Raw genomic sequence first — 18,794 nt, 5'->3', positions numbered from 1 at the left:
AGAGGCAAAGGTGCTAAATACAGATGATACACTGGTAATTGGTAAATAATCTAAAAGAGTTTTTGGCTAGGGATCAGTTGAGTGTAATACATAAGGGTCTTTACTTTTCTCCCACTAACAGTTTAGATGTTTTTACCATGATCAATGCCTTGAATTTGTTTTTTGAGAAAGGTAGCTTTAAATAAAATATATACTAAAAGAGCGGAGACTGAGAATCAGACAATTTAGGATTTGGTTGAACTGTGTTTTACTAAATCTACACATATGTCCTGTTTGAAAAAATTCCCCCACATTGATATATTAATGAAATTGGTGACTAATGATTTTGTGAGATCTACTGACCCAGTAGTGAACTTTACCAGAAGTGAGATGCTGGATTTTATATATATATGAGTATACCTTTATTTTAATAGGTCATACTTGTGTTTTTGAATACTTTTATTCTAGCCCTAACACTGTACATCAGATCTCAAGTCGCACTAACTTTTTCAGAGCTATTATTTGTGTAGCGTGAGTACAACACATAACTCCCAACTTGTAATCTGAGTGATGTTTAGAATGGCTGTGCTATGCATTGAAAGTATAAGCGCTAATAAGATGTTGTCCACTCTAAACATTCTCTGGTTATTCTGTTTTACGTGAAACTTGTTTTGCCAGTTTGCAAGCAAATCTTAACACGGTCCCTCGATATTGATAACGTACCCTGTACTTTCAATATCACTCCACTTGTAATCTAGGGCTGTTAGGGAAAATTAATTTACATTATTAATTTACATACATACATTCATTATGTATGTATGTAAATAAATTTTATTCTACAGCAAATAGCTGTGGAATAAAAATCACCTTGAGAAACCTGCGTGGGGACAAGTTTCAGAACTAAAAAATGTACATTTTTTCTGGTGCAATAAGCATATAACTGTTCCTGCAACGCTTATTATAATCCATTTTTCAGCTCAGAGACAGTTACAATTGTGTTATGCTAGCAGTTTGGAAAATAATAGGGAATAGTGTTAGTCTATGCACAAGATTGATTAGACATATTCAACTTAACAAACGCTTTGCAGTTTGATTATTGTAAGTATCAGTTTGCAACCTAAAAAAAAATTCATGGCAAGGAAATTATGTCAGTGAAACTAATTCATTTGGAAACATTCTTGCAAATCTCTAGATTGAATTTTATTTCAACAATACCTTTTGCCATATTGCAGCAAAATATTTATACATATAATTAACATTTTTTTCAAGAATAAAAGTGATGAAACATGTTTAGACTAAATGAGTCACATACAAAGTTGTACAGATCGTTCTTTGAAAAAAATAAAATAAAAAAGTGGCATGTTTTAAAGGGTCATTATAGAGTTAGTTAACGTTACATGCTATATTCTGTTGCAGCATATAATTTAACACTACCAACTCTGTAATTCTATGTAATTTACCACTAGCTCTGCTGATTTAATCAATGACAGTGCTCTGCAGGTCCAGAGCCGGTCTTTAACTGTGTGACTAACCTCTTTGGTGGGTTAACCCAAAGCATTACAGCGTTGCAAGTGTTACAATTCCATGCTCAAATAGATTAGAGCACATCATTTTAATACTGTAATGGCCCTTTAATAATATTTTCAGTGTATAAATAATTTTATTATTCATCTTGTAACCACTTAGTCAATTGTATAATCATGTATATATCATGTATAATCATACTGTTTACAAAGTACAAAACACTTCACACTGATTTAAAGAAACATTTAAATCCATTTTCAATCCCAAGCAAGATTTAGACTACAAGTGCAGCACAAAAATATTAGCTCAAGTTAAATCATTTTGTGCCCATAGTACAAGTTAAAAGTAATATACTATCGCTTGAGTGAAAGTCTAGGGTGTGCCAACAAATGGATGTCCGATAATGTGGGTGCAAAAATCCCTCACATATGGGGGTGCACTAAAAAAACTCCAGTCGATTATGATTTTCTATTGAAATATATGTTTAAAATATAGCTCAAATACATACATATGTAAACACACATACACATATCTATATACACCCTTATATACACATATTGTTTTTTTGCGATTGCGCACAGGTTACATTGTGCTGGTATTACATGTTGACAGTAAATGTGAACGTGTGAGCGCAATTGCGATTAACGCTAGAATGATTACCGCATTTTCAGAGCTGTCGTTAACTTTTTTGCAAAACAAAAAAGTGTCACAATACACATCAAAAATACATTACACAGTAAAGTTACACACATAATCACACCATCTAATAAAAATTATTTAAAAAATATATTGCACACAAAAGTTATAAGGGCTCAAAGATATGAGGTCTAAGGTGTTAGAAAAAAAAATACAGGCAAAGAACTTTAAGATAGACATACATACATATACATCTCTAAAGATCTAAAGATGTGTATATATGTATGTGTATATAAATATATATATATATATGTCTATATATGGGTTTACATATCTATTTATGTATTTATATGTGTCTATATGTATTTACATAATTATATATATATATATATATATATATATACTGTATATACAGTATATAGGTAAAGATATATATTGTACTAACATACCATTAGATGTATGTAGAAATATGTATTTATGCAGAACATTAGAATGGGTTAGTGCACATGAGAATATGCGATTGGGTGTGGCAAGCAAGATAACTTTCAACTCATAATACCAGCGCAAGCCAATGCACGTAAAAAAAAAATATTCTATCGAAATTATCGCTATAGCGAAAGTGCTAAATTGTGCTGCACTTGTAATCTAGCCCTTAGACGTTTAAACCCTTCCCAGTGCAACACTTTGCCACGTAGCAGAGCATTTTAAATTACTTTTAATGTTTTTTTTGTTTTGCTTTCAATAATAAATCTTTAGTTTGTATTTAATGTGTATAAATATGCATGAAATACTTTAATTTAATTTATTAACACATGTTTTGTTATGCATTTATTCAAGCATTAACATTTTACTTTTCGCTATTTCGTGTTGCGCTTGAGCACAACACTTAACACAACTTGTAATATAAGCAATAACTGCGTCCTGCACTATCCATTCAAAGTATAAAGCACACTAAAAAAATGTTGGTTGTATTAAGATTCTCTGGTAAACCTTTTTTATCATTCACTTATAATACCAGATTATGCACTATTCTTAACGCAGTCGTAAAAAGGATAAAGCACCCTACGCTATCAGTTGCACTCCACTTGAAATCTAGCGCAAAATGTTTAGTTATGCATAAATATAAAAAAAATAAAAAATGCCTTTATGGTTCAATGTTGCTCTTTCATTAGGATATAGGGAAACTTTTGAATACAGAATCCCTTTAAGATGTTAGAATGAAAATGAATTTAAAGGACATGAAACACCATTTTTTTTCTATTATGGTTTAGATAGAGTATACAATTTACTTATATTTTGAACTTTGCGTCATTCTCTTGTATCCTGTGTTAACAGAGAGGCACTGGGAGCTAGCTAAACACATCTGGTAAGCCACAGCTAGCTCCCAGTAGTGCTGATCCTGAACCTACCTAGATATGCTTTTCAACAAAGGATAGCAAAAGAACAAAGGAAATTACATTATGAAGTAAATTGGAAAGTTCTTTAAATATGAAAGTTTAGATTTTGACTTTACTGTCCCCTAAAGAAAATGTAAAAATAGCAAACAAAAGCAAATAAAATATTGCACTTAAATAAACTAAGAAATACATATTTAAATAATTATACTTTGGGATACATTACGTAGAGTGGCTTCCAATGCGTTTAACACACAAATGAATACAATGAAACTACACTTCTTATGCACATTTATGTTGGTTATGAGATGTTAGTTATTGATGATACACAAATATAGTTACAGGTCTTCTTATGTGTAATTAGTGTGACTAGATTTCACTTTATCTTACCAAGACTTAAAGATGAGGAAAAATACTTGATACTATCAAAACTGTGATCTTCATCGGTTAAATATAAAGGATGACTCTTTTGGTTCTGCAGAATTTTTATTTAATTTAATATATAAATATTCAAGGCCTTGGATCAGCAATACGTAGCTGTCACTAAGGATGCTTGCCTTAAATTATTACAGATAAATCTGCAGGCCAGAAATGCTAATGCACTTAGGGATTGCTTGATGAATTAAAAATAGAGCATACTTTGGATTTATTGTAAAAACAACGCATGGAAGTCTATATGGGTCAGCAAAAGTTGTTTAACCCATTTGGTGCCAAAGCTGTAAAGAATTAATAAAAAAGCTATATTTTACCATTACATTAATCTTTACATTAATCTTTAATTCTCTAAAAGGTGAAAGTTAACTGCTATATTTTATTATGCTAAAATCCTCATTACTCTTGAATGGATCCACAAATTTGGCTGCAATATGGCAGAATGAGAGATTTTACAATACCCACTAATTTAAAGAAATATTGTTCAATACTTTTTAATTTGATCATTTTCAACATAGCAATATGAGGATTAAATAAAGCCACAAATAGATCTCATGGGATAATGCATATCTAGCTGTAGGTAATGGCAATAGAGCACTAGGTCCAGACATGGGTCCAGAGATTTACAGTAAGACTGAGCTAAAACCAGGAATTACTCTGTTATTTTGCATTAGAATGAAAATATAAACTGTGGCATGAACAAATGACCATAATACGAGTGGCAAAATATGCAGCAGGAGAGAGTTGCTTGCAGTACACATGACCTTCACATTGTTTTAAAAATGGTGATTCAAATGCATCACAAATGTAAGTGTATATGCTTGAGTGGGCAGAATTGCATGAAGGAGAAAATTTGCCCAACATTACCCTATTAAGATGAATGCAATTTTTTTGTACCATTTTGAAAATGTAATCATTTCACAGTAACGTCCCACAGTACTTTCAGATCAGTTCTACTTTACATTTTCAATCATACAATATTTAATTCATGAAGGATCTGTCTGAAATTTTATCACAATGTATATATACTATAGATATATATATATGTATATATATATATATGTATAATATATATATATATATATATATATATATATGTATACTATATATATATATTCATTCATTCAATGAGTGTACATATTCAATAGCAATATAACATTAAACTGATTTTTCAAAAGGTACAACTCTGGTAATTATGCTTGATTGAAAAGGCTGAAAAAGCTGGTAACATCGTTGCTAAGTGGCAATATGGTAGCTTGGCCGCCACCTAGCTGCAAATATATTTTAGGTTTATATTTTAAAGTGACATAATAGTGATTTTTAAATAGACTCTGGGTAAGTTTTCATTGGTGATGTTAACCTTAACATGAAAAGCATTAAAGGGATAAAAAGGTCAAAAATTAAATGTGAATGGGTGTATTTCAATTTGAAATGTAAGCATTTTTGCTATATACTTCCATTAGTTAAAGCAATTACTGTTTCTGTGGCATATGCACATATCCTGTGAGGGCCGTGCACTGGTTTTCAAACAATATGCAAGATCATAGAGCTGGCTCTGGTTTGTATTGCTTCTGATGACCAAATGTGTGTCCTACAAGTTACTGCTGACCCTCTGAGATGGTGTGGTTTTTAAATACTGGTGAACTGGCCCTCACAGGATATGTGCATATGCCACAGAAAAACAGTAATAAATCTTTATCAGAAGCATTTTTGCTAACGGAAGTATATTGCAAATATGCTTCTATTTCAAAATGATTTTCATTTTTGACCTTTCTTTCCCTTTAAACAGTATACGTCTCAGAGCATGTTGCCCAGCAACTCTAAAAACCTGGTTAATAAAACACTGTTTTTTATTGGCCACTTTCACCTATGATCAACTCAATCGCAATAGAATATATTTTTAAATTTGTACTAAATTAATTAGGTTGCCTCTAAGTCAGATTTTTATGTGTAAATAATATATTTTTCTCCATTGTTTTAAACAATTCATATTTAAAATAATGAAATACTTATTTATTATATAATATTTCAGTAGTATTTAATATAATAAAATGTTTTGGTATCTGTTATATTTAAAATATTGTAATCAACGGAATTCTTGATTATCTATATGATTTTATTGAGAGACTATGAAGAATGTGAGCTTATAAAGAGTTGCATACTATGGGTCAGAGTTTTTTTCCTCACACTCTAACTGTGCTCAAGTTAAAATTTTAGCAAGGCCGGATTAGCGCATGTATTACAATTTAATAGTAAAAAAGTTAGCTCAGGCACTTACTTCTTCTCCTAATAGACTTTTATGGGTGCACTAAAGAAAATATTAGTTATCACTCGCATGCTAACCTGACACTGAGCTAGATCAACTGTGCTAAACCCAAAGGTGCATTAGGAATACTTTACATTCCTTTTATTTTTAATTGAATATATATAAAGATATATAAAATATATACTGTATATATATATATATATATATATATATATATATACAGTATATATATATACACAGTATGTCTACTGTATATATATATATATATATATATATATATAAATATATATGAATATATACAGATGCAATTATAATGGCCTAGATTATGAGTGGAGCTTAAAATTGCTCAGTAATACCAGCACACGCAAATGTGTGCTGGTATTACAAGTTAAGCACAATGCAAACACAAACTTGCGTTTGCATTCCCTTGAAGCCTTGCGCTTACGAGAGCACACTTCCATAGGCTCCAATGGGAGCTTCATTCTCATGCTGTGAGCAGGGCCAGATTTACATCTCAGGTGCCTGTAGGCACAAAAACCTGAAGCCCCCCCACCCCCAGCACCCCCCAAAAGTGAAAAAAAGCGATGACATGATATATATATTTTTTTATAACAAAGCTACAAATAATGTTGCAAAGCACTGCTACCATAGAGTACTAAAGACACGTGCACACTCCTGAGCTCTTATTAGTCTACCTAGTTTTTCTCTTCAATAAACGATACCAAGAGAACAAAGGATAACAGAAGTAAATTGTTGTTTAATTGTTGTTTAAAAATGCTTTTTAAACTTTAGATAAACTATTCCATCCTTAAACTATCCTTAAACGGACTTGAAACCTAAAATAATTCAGATAGAGCATTACATTTTAAACAACTTTCCAATTTACATCTATAAACAATTTTGCTTAATTTTCTAGGTATCCTTTATTGAAGGTGCGCAATGAACAGTGGCGTCACTAGGGGGGGGGGGCGGGCCGCACCCGGGTGACACCCTCCAGGGGGTGACACCAAAAAAAAAAATTTTTTTTTTTTTTTTAAATTTTATTGAAATTCAAAGAAATACAATGTTGAGATGCATAGATTATTTTATTAGAGGCTGGCATTTGTGAACATTAGTGGGACTGGGGAAGTTGTAGACACACAATTTTTTTCCCCTTGAGCCAGTGCTGCAATTTCAACAAATAGTTTTCCTGGCTGCTTTTGCTTGTTTGTACTTTGCTCCTCCCCTGCCCAATTTCACTATGAATGTTGTGGGTGTGCCGTGGGGCTTGCAAAGTTGCGCTGCTAGCCTAAACCTGCCTGCCTATCTGTGCTCACTGCTCAGTGACATGCGGCCCAGGGCTGTGCACTGACAGACTTGGAACAGAGTCAGAGAGCAGAATTTTCATAGTTTGCGTGCCTAAACCTTTTCTTCAGTGATTTATTTTAGAGTGCTCTGTTTATCTTTCATTTGATGTTCTGCTGAGCCAGGGAGCAGCTCTAGGCATGAGCTTCCTAATTAATGCAGTGCAGTTTACATATTTTGTATGTGTGTGTCTGAGTTTTTGTGTGTCTCAGTGTTTTTCTGTGTGTGTCTGAGTGTGTTTCCGAGTGTTTGTGTGTGCATCTGAGTATGTGTTTAAGTGTGTCTGAGTGTTTGTATGTGTGTTTGCCTGTGTTTTTTTGTGTGACTGCTTTCTGGGGGGGGGGGGTGACACCATGACTTACCGCACCGGGTGACACCAACCCTAGTGACGCCACTGGCAATGAATTAGTTAAATGCATCAGTAAGCCAGTGACAAGAGGCATATATGTGCAGCCACCAATCAGTAGCTAGGTCCCAGCTCACAAGCCTACCTGGGTATTCTTTTCAACAACGGATACCAAGAGAACAAATTAGATAATAGAAGTGAATTTGAAAGTTGTATAAAATTGCATGTTCTATTTGAATCATGAAAATGTTGGGATGAGTAAATAAACCTTATCAGACGTTGTACGTTATAACTGTCACTTTATTTACCAGGCTACTTGTGCCAAATAAAGGTTCATTTTAAAATATAAAGTTATGCCTGGTTGTAATTATGTTATACAAAGTCTGTCCTTTTTTATGTATTCAGTATGTGGTAACCATATAGACACAAGATATAAGCAGCTTGGTGTATATTTATTTGAAAACTCAAAATACACATAGTGAACTAATGTCATTAGTTATAAAGAAGCGTATGAAGCCTAACACTGGCACTGCTACATTTTCCCTGAGTTCACAAGGCCTCTGGTGCAAACCATTATGAAAATGCTGTTAGCGATAACAATTTGCAGGCAACTTGGCACCTTCGCCTGTAGGCTGAGCAATGAAAGAACTCCACAGTCTAAATATGTGTAGCATGAGGTGATTTGTAATGTATAGCTTTTTATGTGTTCATATACATAGACTTCAGGAACTACATACAGTATATATTTTATGCACATTGTGTATGCTGGTTTAACTACACACACAGTATACATAAATTACCCTACGGTGGCTGCCATGATGCCCAAAATACTGGTCCCGGCCCCAAGTTTGACTACATTATTTGGGTACAATACGTTAAACTTATTTTCAGCTGCTGACAATTGTGCAATAATAAATGCCGACAGCATATGCTGTCAACATTTATCGATGTGCGGTGGACATGATCACTACAGCGGATCATTTCCATCCGCACTTTCATAAATCGGCCCCACAGTATATATATATATTTATTTATTTTATTATTTTTATTTATTTTTTATTATTATTATTTTTTAAATAAAAAGAACATTTTTTTCTAAGTAAAGAACATATGAATTTCAAGTATTTCTAGTCAAAACATAAAAAAATGAATAAAAATGATATTGTATGTTTCAAATTATTTGACTGGGAAGGGCTCAAAAGTGTGTTTATATTTAAATATTTGTACATTTGTATAGATGTGTGCACATTTACAAATTTAAATGCAAGGTGAATGCTCAGATGTGGGAGTGTAAATGAGTTTCCTGTGCACAGCATAGTGAATACAACAAAGTATTATTAGTAGTATAACGTCCATAGCGAGAATAAGCCTACTTGTGAGATAAGATCAGAGCATCACAAGCATGAATGCTTTTGTGAAATTATACAGGTATTCAGTATGGGCATGTGATGAAGGCAAATTCACACTGGATTAGTTGGGTTAAATACAATGAAAAAATTAGATTACATTACTAGTGGCTAGAGCATTGTTAGTGTTAAATTATTTAGCATACCATACATATTGATTGACACAAATGCATTAAAGGGACATAAAACCCAATTGTTTTATTTCATGAATCATGATTCAGATAGCGCATACAATTTTAAACAACTTTCCAATTTACTTCTGTTATCAAATTTTCTTCATTTTCTTGTTATCCTTTGTTGAAATGCTGGGAGGTAAGCTCATGAGTGTGCACGTGTCTACAGACTATATGGCAGCAGTTTTGCAACAATGTTATACATTAGCAGTAGCACAAGATGGCAGCACTTTTTTCCTGTCATGGAGTGCTTCAGGCATGTGCACACTACCTACCCAGGTATCTCTTCAACAAAGATTAACATGAGAACAAAGCAAATTCGATAATAGCAGTAAATTGGAAACTTTTGAAAAATTGTATTCTCTAAACAATGAAAGAAAATGTTTGGGTTTACTGTCCCTTTAAGACGACACAAAAGCTCACTATATTGTTATTTTTTCCAATTGTATGATCTGTATAGTAAACCCATTTGAAGATATACATTAAAAAATGCATGATTAAAACTAAAATGATTGTTTAAAAAAATACTATAACCCTTTTTCATTTATAGCCTCTTTGACTATTATTTTTTTAAACAACATATTGTTGTTCCCTTTCTAACCCTGGTCAAATACATAAATAAAACAGCTAACACATTTTAAAGAAATTGAAACACGACCCTGCTAGAGGACCATGCACAAGATTAGTTCAGCATACAGAAAACACCTATAAGTTATTTGACATGGATAAATAATGTTGATTGCCATGCACAACAAATATCTGTGTACCTATTTACACTGCAGGATGCCTTATAGCTTTACCCTCTCATTGACAACAAAAACTTCATAGCAGAAACCGTAGAACAGAATATTCAGCAGGACTTTGTCATTCATGGAACATTCTTGTTTCCATCTAAATCAATTTGAGAACTTTAATTTGTGTGAAAAATTTGTCAGTGAAGGGTGAGAGCTGTCACTCATAAATGTCTTCAAAAGTAACATGATCCTTCTGTGATTGCCTTCAGAATATTTTGTATGGTAGAACACTATGTTTTGCCAGTGGAAAAGCAGAACACCAGAGCGTTATTTGTTAAAAGGAATGGAAGTTGCAGAATTCCTGCAGCGGTTGACACATATCTTTAATGTTCCGTATTCCTATAAAGCTAATGAGCATGTTGTTGCTGCAGCTGTAGAGAAGATGCTGATATGAGTAGATAATCTGACAATCAGGCCTCTGAATTAGACTGCAGACAAATCAATCCTGTTTGCTGAATTACTACTTTTGTCCCAGGTATTCATCTTTGTGGGTGTTACATTGGCTCTGTTCCCATTCATCTGAAAAACATGTGCAGTAAGCTTTGTTATTGTATTACTCCAAAAAATATTTATGCGTCTCAATACCTTATTAACAGCAGAACATATTATCCATGGCATATTATTACATAAAATACAATCATGTTTTAAACATTTGTTATATGAAAATTAGTTTTGTCTTGGCAATACATTTTTTTGTTATTTTGGGCTAGATTATGAGTGGAGCGCAAACGTTTTTGTCCAAGCAATAAGAGGTCTATCCCGAGGGTTTGCGTTTGTCAGGCTTACTGCTGGTATTACGAGCTTAAAGTAAATGTGATTGCTTGAGCGCAATGGTGATTTATGCTAGAATGATTGCTGCGACTTCAGTGCTCTGGTTAAGGTTTCGCAAAACATAAAGGGCTAGATTACAAGTGGAGCACTAATTTATCGCCTGCCCGCAAATTGGCAAATTTGCTCATTTGCGGGCATGAAATAAATAACCAGCCTAAATTTAACCAGAGATCAGATCTCTGGTTAATTTTATAAATGTGTCCTAAATGCCCCCAAAATAGTGTGTATTTTATTACAAAATAAAAATTGTAGCATTTTAATTTTTTAATATATTAACTGCACTAGGCAGTTTTTAGGGGCTAAAGTTGGCAGGTATGGATTGTCAGAAAAAAGGGCACTGGAAAGTGTATTTACATTGCAGTCTATGGAACTGTGTGCTCCCTGTAAATATATAAGTATATGCTTATATTTGTGTCTATTATGAGTGGGTTGCAAATATCGCTCTTGTGAAAGAGCAGTTTTGAGCTCCACTCGTAATCTGGCCCAAAAGTGTTACAAAAACAGATCAAAAATACATTACAAAGTATAATTACACTCAAAATAAAACTATCTCATAAAAAATATTTTTTTTTTAAATTGCACACAAAAGTTATGAATGCTCAAACATATCAGGTCTTAGAAAGAAAAAAAAGGCAGCCAAAGGGCTTTAACATGGCAAACATAAATATAAATGTCCAAATATGCATATGTATGTGTGTGTATATATATATATATATATATATATATATATATATATATATATATATATGTTTATATATGTATTTATAGACATACATACACATATAAACATATATATATACATATGTACACATACATAGACATATATAGAAGTGAATTGGAGACCTTTGCAGTTAAGTATATGAAATTATGTAAAAGAATATTCATATTAATAAAGTGTTATACTGAGTACTTAATGTAAATATTTTACATTCCAATGTTCTGCACAAAGCAGAATATGCCCATTTAATGTCTAAATAGATATTCATATATATATATATATGTATATATCTATACCTTTATATAATTATATATAAATATATATATATATATAGTATATACAGTATATATATATATATATTATTTGTATATATGAATAAACAGAACATATTCTTTTTATGTGAAGCACATTGGAATTTTAAATATTCATATTTTTATGTCGGGTTAGTGCAAAAGAGAATATGCAGGGTTTGCACAAGAGTGGGGTGTATTTTTATTTCTTTATTGACTTCTTTGGGGGAATAAGTGAAAGTGCACACAATATTCTAACTTCAACTTTTTGTGCTTCTCGGGTTAGCACAAGAGCAAAAACAGTTTACTTTCAACTTGTAATACGAGCACAACCCAACAAGCGCAAAAATCTTACTTCTAGCGCCATTAATGCTCAAGCAAAAGCGTTAATTTGCGCTCCACTCAAGGAACATGAAACACAACATTTTTCTTTCATTATTCAGATAGAGAATACAATTTTTAAAATGTTTCCAAATTACTTGTATTATCAAATTCCATTTGTTACTGTGTTATTCTTTGTTGAAGAAATACCTAAGTAGTTAGCGTGCACAAGCCTAAAACACTACATGACAGGAAAACAGAATTTATGCTTACCTGATAAATTTCTTTCTCTTACAGGTGTATTCAGTCCACGGCATCATCCTTACTTGTGGGATATTCTCAATCCCTACAGGAAGTGGCAAAGAGAGCACACAGCAAAGCTGTCCATATAGCTCCCCTCAGGCTCCGCCCCCCCCCAGTCATTCGACCGACGGTTAGGAGAAAAAGGAGAACCATAGGGTGCAGTGGTGACTGTAGTTATTGTAAATTAAATTTGAACCTGACTTAAAAATGAGGGCGGGCCGTGGACTGAATACACCTGTAAGAGAAAGAAATTTATCAGGTAAGCATATATTCTGTTTTATCTTACTTGGTGTATTCAGTCCATGGCTTCATCATTACTTGTGGGATACCAATACCAAAGCAATAGGACACGGATGAAGGGAGGGAACAAGTCAGGTAACCTAAACGGAAGGCACCACTGCTTGCAAAACCTTTCTCCCAAATATAGCCTCTGAAGAAGCAAAAGTATCGAATTTGTAAAATTTGGTGAATGTATGCAGTGAAGACCAAGTTGTGCCTTACAAATCTGTTCAACAGAAGCCTCATTCTTGAAAGCCCATGTGGAAGCCACAGCTCTGGTGGAATGAGCTGTAATTCGTTCAGGAGGCTGCTTACCAGCAGTCTCATAAGCCAATCGGATGATGCTTTTCAGCCAGAATGAAAGAGAGGTAGCAGTCGCTTTCTGACCTCTCCTCTTACCAGAATACACAACAAACAAGGATGATGTTTGTCTGAAATCTTTAGTTGCTTTTAAATAGAACTTTAAAGCACGAACCACATCAAGATTGTGCAACAGTCGTTCCGTCTTAGAAACTGGATTAGGGCACAGAGAAGGAACAATGATTTCCTGGTTAATATTCTTATTAGAAACCACCTTCGGAAGGAAACCAGGTTTAGTACGTAAAACAATCTTATCTGCATGGAACACCAGATAGGGTGAATCACACTGTAAAGCAGATAATTCTGAAACTCTTCGAGCAGAAGAAATAGCTACTAAAAACAAAACTTTCCAAGATAATAACTTGATATCTATGGAATGCAAAGGTTCAAACGGAACCCCTTGAAGAACTGAAAGAACTAAATTTAGACTCCATGGAGGAGCCACAGGTCTGTAGACAGGCTTGATTCTAACTAAAGCCTGTGCAAACGCTTGAACGTCTGGTACAACTGCCAGACGCTTATGTAACAGAATACACAGAGCAGATATCTGTCCCTTTAAGGAACTAGCTAACAGACCTTTCTCCAAACCTTCTTGCAGAAAAGACAATATCCTTGGAATCCTAACTTTACTCCACGAGTAACCCTTGGATTCATACCAACAAAGATATTTCCGCCATATCTTATGGTAAATTTTCCTGGTGACAGGCTTTCTGGCCTGTATCAGAGTATCTATAACTGATTCAGAGAACCCCCGCTTAGCTAGGATTAAGTGTTCAATCTCCAAGCAGTCAGTTGCAGAGAAACTAGATTTGGATGCTTGAAAGGACCTTGAATTAGAAGATCCTGCCTCAATGGCAGTTTCCATGGTGGGACCGATGACATGTCCACTAGGTCTGCATACCAAGTCCTGCGTGGCCACGCAGGCGCTATCAGAATTACCAAAGCCTTCTCCTGTTTGATTCTGGCTATTAGCCGAGGGAGAAGAGGAAATGGTGGAAAGACATAAGCTAGACTGAATGACCAAGGCGCTATTAACGCATCTATCACTGCAGCCTTGGGATCCCTGGATCTGGATCCGTAAAGGGGAAGTTTGGTGTTCTGACGGGACGCCATCAGATCCAACTGTGGAATGCCCCAAAGCTGGGTCAGCTGAGCAAAAACCTCCGAGTGGAGTTCCGACTCCCCCGGATGGAAAGTCGGATGACTTAGAAAATCCGCCTCCCAGTTGTCTACCCCTGGGATGTGAATCGCAGAAAGATGGCAGGAGTGATCCTCCGCCCATTTGATAATCTTGGATACTTCCTTTATCGCTAGGGAACTCTTTGTTCCCCCCTGATGATTGATGTATGCTACAGTCGTGATGTTGTCCGACTGAAATCTGATGAATTTGGCCTCTGCTAGTTGAGGCCACGCCTGGAGCGTGTTGAAAATCGCTCTCAGCTCCAAAATGTTTATCGGGAGAAGAGATTCTCCCCGAGACCATAGTCCCTGAGCCATCAGGGAGTTCCAGAACGCATCCCAACCTACCAGACTGGCATCGGTCGTGACAATGGTCCATTCTGGTCTGCGGAAACTCATTCCCTGAGACAGGTGAACTTGAGACAGCCACCAGAGGAGAGAGTCTCTGGTCGTTTGGTCTATTTGAATTTGAGGAGATAAATCTGCGTAATCTCCATTCCACTGTTTGAGCATGTACAGTTGCAGTGGTCTGAGATGGATTCGGGCGAAAGGGACTACATCCATTGCCGCAACCATTAAACCAATTACTTCCATGCACTGAGCCATGGAAGGCCGAGGAATGGAATGAAGAACTCAGCAAGTATTCAACAGTTTTGACTTTCTGACCTCTGTCAGAAAGATTTTCATTTCTACTGAGTCTATTAATGTTCCCAGAAAGGGAACCCTTGTGAGCGGGGACAGAGAACTCTTTTCTACATTCACCTTCCACCCGTGAGACCTTAGAAAGGCCAGAACGATGTCCGTATGAGCCTTGGCTCTGTTAAAGGATGACGCCTGTATTAATATGTTGTCTAGGTAAGGTGCTACTGCAATGCCCAGCGGTCTTAGCACCGCCAGAAGGGACTCTAGTACCTTTGTGAAAATTCTGGGAGCGGTGGCCAACCCGAAAGGAAGGACCACGAACTGGTAATGTTTGTCCAGAAAGGCGAACCTTAGGAACTGATGGTGCTCTTTGTGGATAGGTATATGTAGATACGCATCCTTGAGTTCCACGGTAGTCATATATTGACCTTCCTGGATCATCGGCAAGATTGTCCGAATGGTTTCCATCTTGAAAGACGGAACTCTGAGGAATTTGTTTAGAATTTTTAGATCCAAGATTGGCCTTAAAGTTCCTTCCTTCTTGGGAACTATGAACAGGTTTGAGTAAAAACCCAGTCCTTGTTCTGCAATTGGAACTGGGTGTATCACTCCCATTTTTAGAAGATCTACTACACAGCGTAAGAACGCCTGTTTCTTTGTTTGGTCTGAAGACAAACGAGAAATGTGGAACCTTCCCCTTGGGGGAGAATCCTTGAACTCTAGAAGATACCCCTGAACAACTATTTCTAATGCCCAGGGATCCGGAACATCTCTTGCCCAAGCCTGAGCAAAGAGAGAAAGTCTGCCCCCTACCAGATCCGGTCCCGGATCGGGGGCTACCTCTTCATGCTGTCTTGGTATCAGGAGCAGGCTTCTTGGCCTGTTTACCCTTATTCCAGCCCTGCAAGGGTCTCCAGGTTGCCTTGGGCTGGGAAGCGTTATCTTGCTTTGCGGCAGCAGAGGTTGCGGCAGGTCCGCTCCTGAAGTTGGGAAAGGAGCGAAAATTAGCCTTGTTTTTGCCCTTAAACGGCCTATCTTGTGGAAGGGCATGGCCCTTGCCTCCAGTGATATCTGAAATAATTTCTTTCAGCTCTGGGCCGAAAAGGGTTTTCCCCTTGAAGGGAATATTTAACAGTTTTGTTTTGGACGACACATCCGCCGACCACGATTTGAGCCAAAGCACTCGTCGCGCCACGATGGCAAAACCTGAGTTTTTCACCGCTAGCTTAGCCAATTGGAAAGCGGCATCAGTGATAAAAGAATTAGCCAGCTTTAAAGCGTGAATTCTATCCATGACCTCATCGTATGAAGTCTCCCTCTGGAGCGACTCCTCCAGGGCCTCAAACCAAAAAACTGCTGCAGTAGTTACCGGGATAATGCAGGCAATTGGTTGAAGCAGAAAACCTTGCTGAACAAAAATTTTCATCAGCAAACCTTCCAATTTTTTATCCATAGGATCTTTGAAAGCACAACTGTCCTCTATTGGTATAGTTGTACGCTTAGCCAGTGTTGAAACAGCCCCCTCTACCTTAGGGACCGTCTGCCACGCATCCCGCCTAGGGTCGTTTATGGGGAACATTTTCTTAAAGATAGGTGGGGGAGCAAAGGGTACCCCGGGCTCTCCAACTCTCTAGTCACAATATCCGCCACCCTCTTTGGGATCGGAAATGCCTCAGTGTATACAGGGACCTCTAAATATCTGTCCATTTTACACAATTTTTCAGGGACCACCATGGGGTCACAATCATCCAGCGTAGCTAAAACCTCCTTAAGCAGGACGCGGAGGTGTTGCAGCTTAAATTTAAACGCTAAGGAATCTGACTCCGCCTGCTGAGAAACTTTTCCTGTGTCAGAAATTTCTCCCTCAGACAGCCCTTCCCTCACCGCTACCTCTGAGTTTTGTGAGGGTACTACAGATAAATTATCCAAAGCTTCAGATTGCTCATCCTCTGTATTTAAAACTGAGCTATCGCGCTTTCTTGGAAAAACTGGCAGTTTGGATAAAAATGCTGCAAGGGAATTATCCATTACTGCTGCTAATTGCTGTAAAGAAATAGGGGCCGATGCGCTAGAGGTACTAGGCATCGCTTGCGCGGGCGTAACTGGTGTAGACACATGGGGGGAGGAAGGAGGACTATCCTCATTACCCTCCATTAATTAATCATCTTGGGCATCATTATTAAATGTCACTGGATGATCCTTAAAATGCTTAGATGTTTTTGCACAATTTAAACATAAATGCAATGGGGGTACTGCCATGGCTTTTGAACATAAAGAACAAGGTCTATCTGAAGGCTCAGACATGTTTGACAGACTCAGACAACAGTAAAATATTGAAAAAAATACTTTTTGAAAAAACATTACTGTCTCTTTAAATGTTAAAAAGGCACACACTTTTTTACCAAATCATCAAAAAACATCCGATCTTAATGAAATTTTCACCACATGATCCTAATGCCTTGAAATTATTGCACACAAGTTTTCAAATCGTTTAACCCCTTAATGCTCAAACCGGAGCAAAATGAAGTTAAAACCCGGTTTAACCCACTACAGTATGATGCCACAGTCTTTGCTGTGGCTTTACCTTCCTTTAGGGTTAATTGCAGGTGTAAATTAAGCTTCCCTGAAGTCCTCCTGTACTCTAAAGGCTCTGCACATGAAGTTGCGTGGAGCTGTGTTGCAAATCAACTACGCAATTGAGGCGCAAAAATGAGGCCCTCCTCCTTCCTTCTCCAGAGTTATGGGGCCTTCCTGAGTCAGATTAGCTGTCTTATAATATGCCAGGCATAAAAAGTCCCCAAAAAGTGTTTTCAATCGATTAAAAACGTTTAAAAAAATTAAGATTACCTTAATAAAGTAATCGATTTAACCCATCACAGTGTCTACCAGTATAAAAGCCCTTAACTAAAGCCATCATTCTATACTGTGTCTCAGAAAATGGCTTACCTTCCCTCATGGGATATCTGTCAGTCTTCTAGCACTACCAGGTCTTGTTAGAAAAAATGACTGAAAACATACCTTAAGCAGTATAAGCCTGCAAACTGTTCCCCCCAACTGAAGTTCTCCTGTACTCAACAGTCCTGTGTGGGAACAGCCATGGATTTTAGTTACAACATGCTAAAATCTTTTTTCCTCTCAGCAGAAATCTTCATCGCTTTCTGCCTCAGAGTAAATAGTACAAACCGGCACTATTTTAAAATAAACTTTTGATTGAAGAAATAAAAACTACAAATCTAACACCACATACTCTTTACCCTCCTGTGGAGATGCTACTTGTTAGAGCGGCAAAGAGAATGACTGGGGGGGCGGAGCCTGAGGGGAGCTATATGGACAGCTTTGCTGTGTGCTCTCTTTGCCACTTCCTGTAGGGATTGAGAATATCCCACAAGTAAGGATGAAGCCGTGGACTGAATACACCAAGTAAGAGAAATAGAGTTTTTTTTAATATCCAAAAGTTACAAAGGAAAGGGTACTCTGAGTTTTAATTGCTAAAGATGCCTTGTGAAATTATATTTTATATCAAAAAGGTACCCTTAAAAAAAATGTTACATAAGTCTGCACATAGTGCAGAATTATG

At 36.2% G+C, this 18,794-nt stretch overlaps 1 protein-coding gene across 1 annotated transcript in view; it reads right to left on the bottom strand.

Annotated features, from left to right (window-relative positions):
* Positions 1-1,140: 1,140 nt before the first annotated feature.
* Positions 1,141-18,794, bottom strand: part of ADGRD1 (adhesion G protein-coupled receptor D1) — a 1,140,767-nt gene continuing 1,123,113 nt past the window's right edge. The window contains exon 26 of the mRNA XM_053701862.1: positions 1,141-10,813. Within this exon, the coding sequence (XP_053557837.1) occupies positions 10,718-10,813 (96 nt within the window). The 3' untranslated portion in view covers positions 1,141-10,717. The remainder of the gene's footprint in view (positions 10,814-18,794) is intronic.

This window comes from Bombina bombina, chromosome 2 (genome assembly GCF_027579735.1).
Source record: "Bombina bombina isolate aBomBom1 chromosome 2, aBomBom1.pri, whole genome shotgun sequence".
NCBI classification, from domain to species: Eukaryota; Metazoa; Chordata; class Amphibia; order Anura; family Bombinatoridae; genus Bombina; species Bombina bombina.
This window is presented reverse-complemented; position numbering and strand designations above follow the sequence as displayed.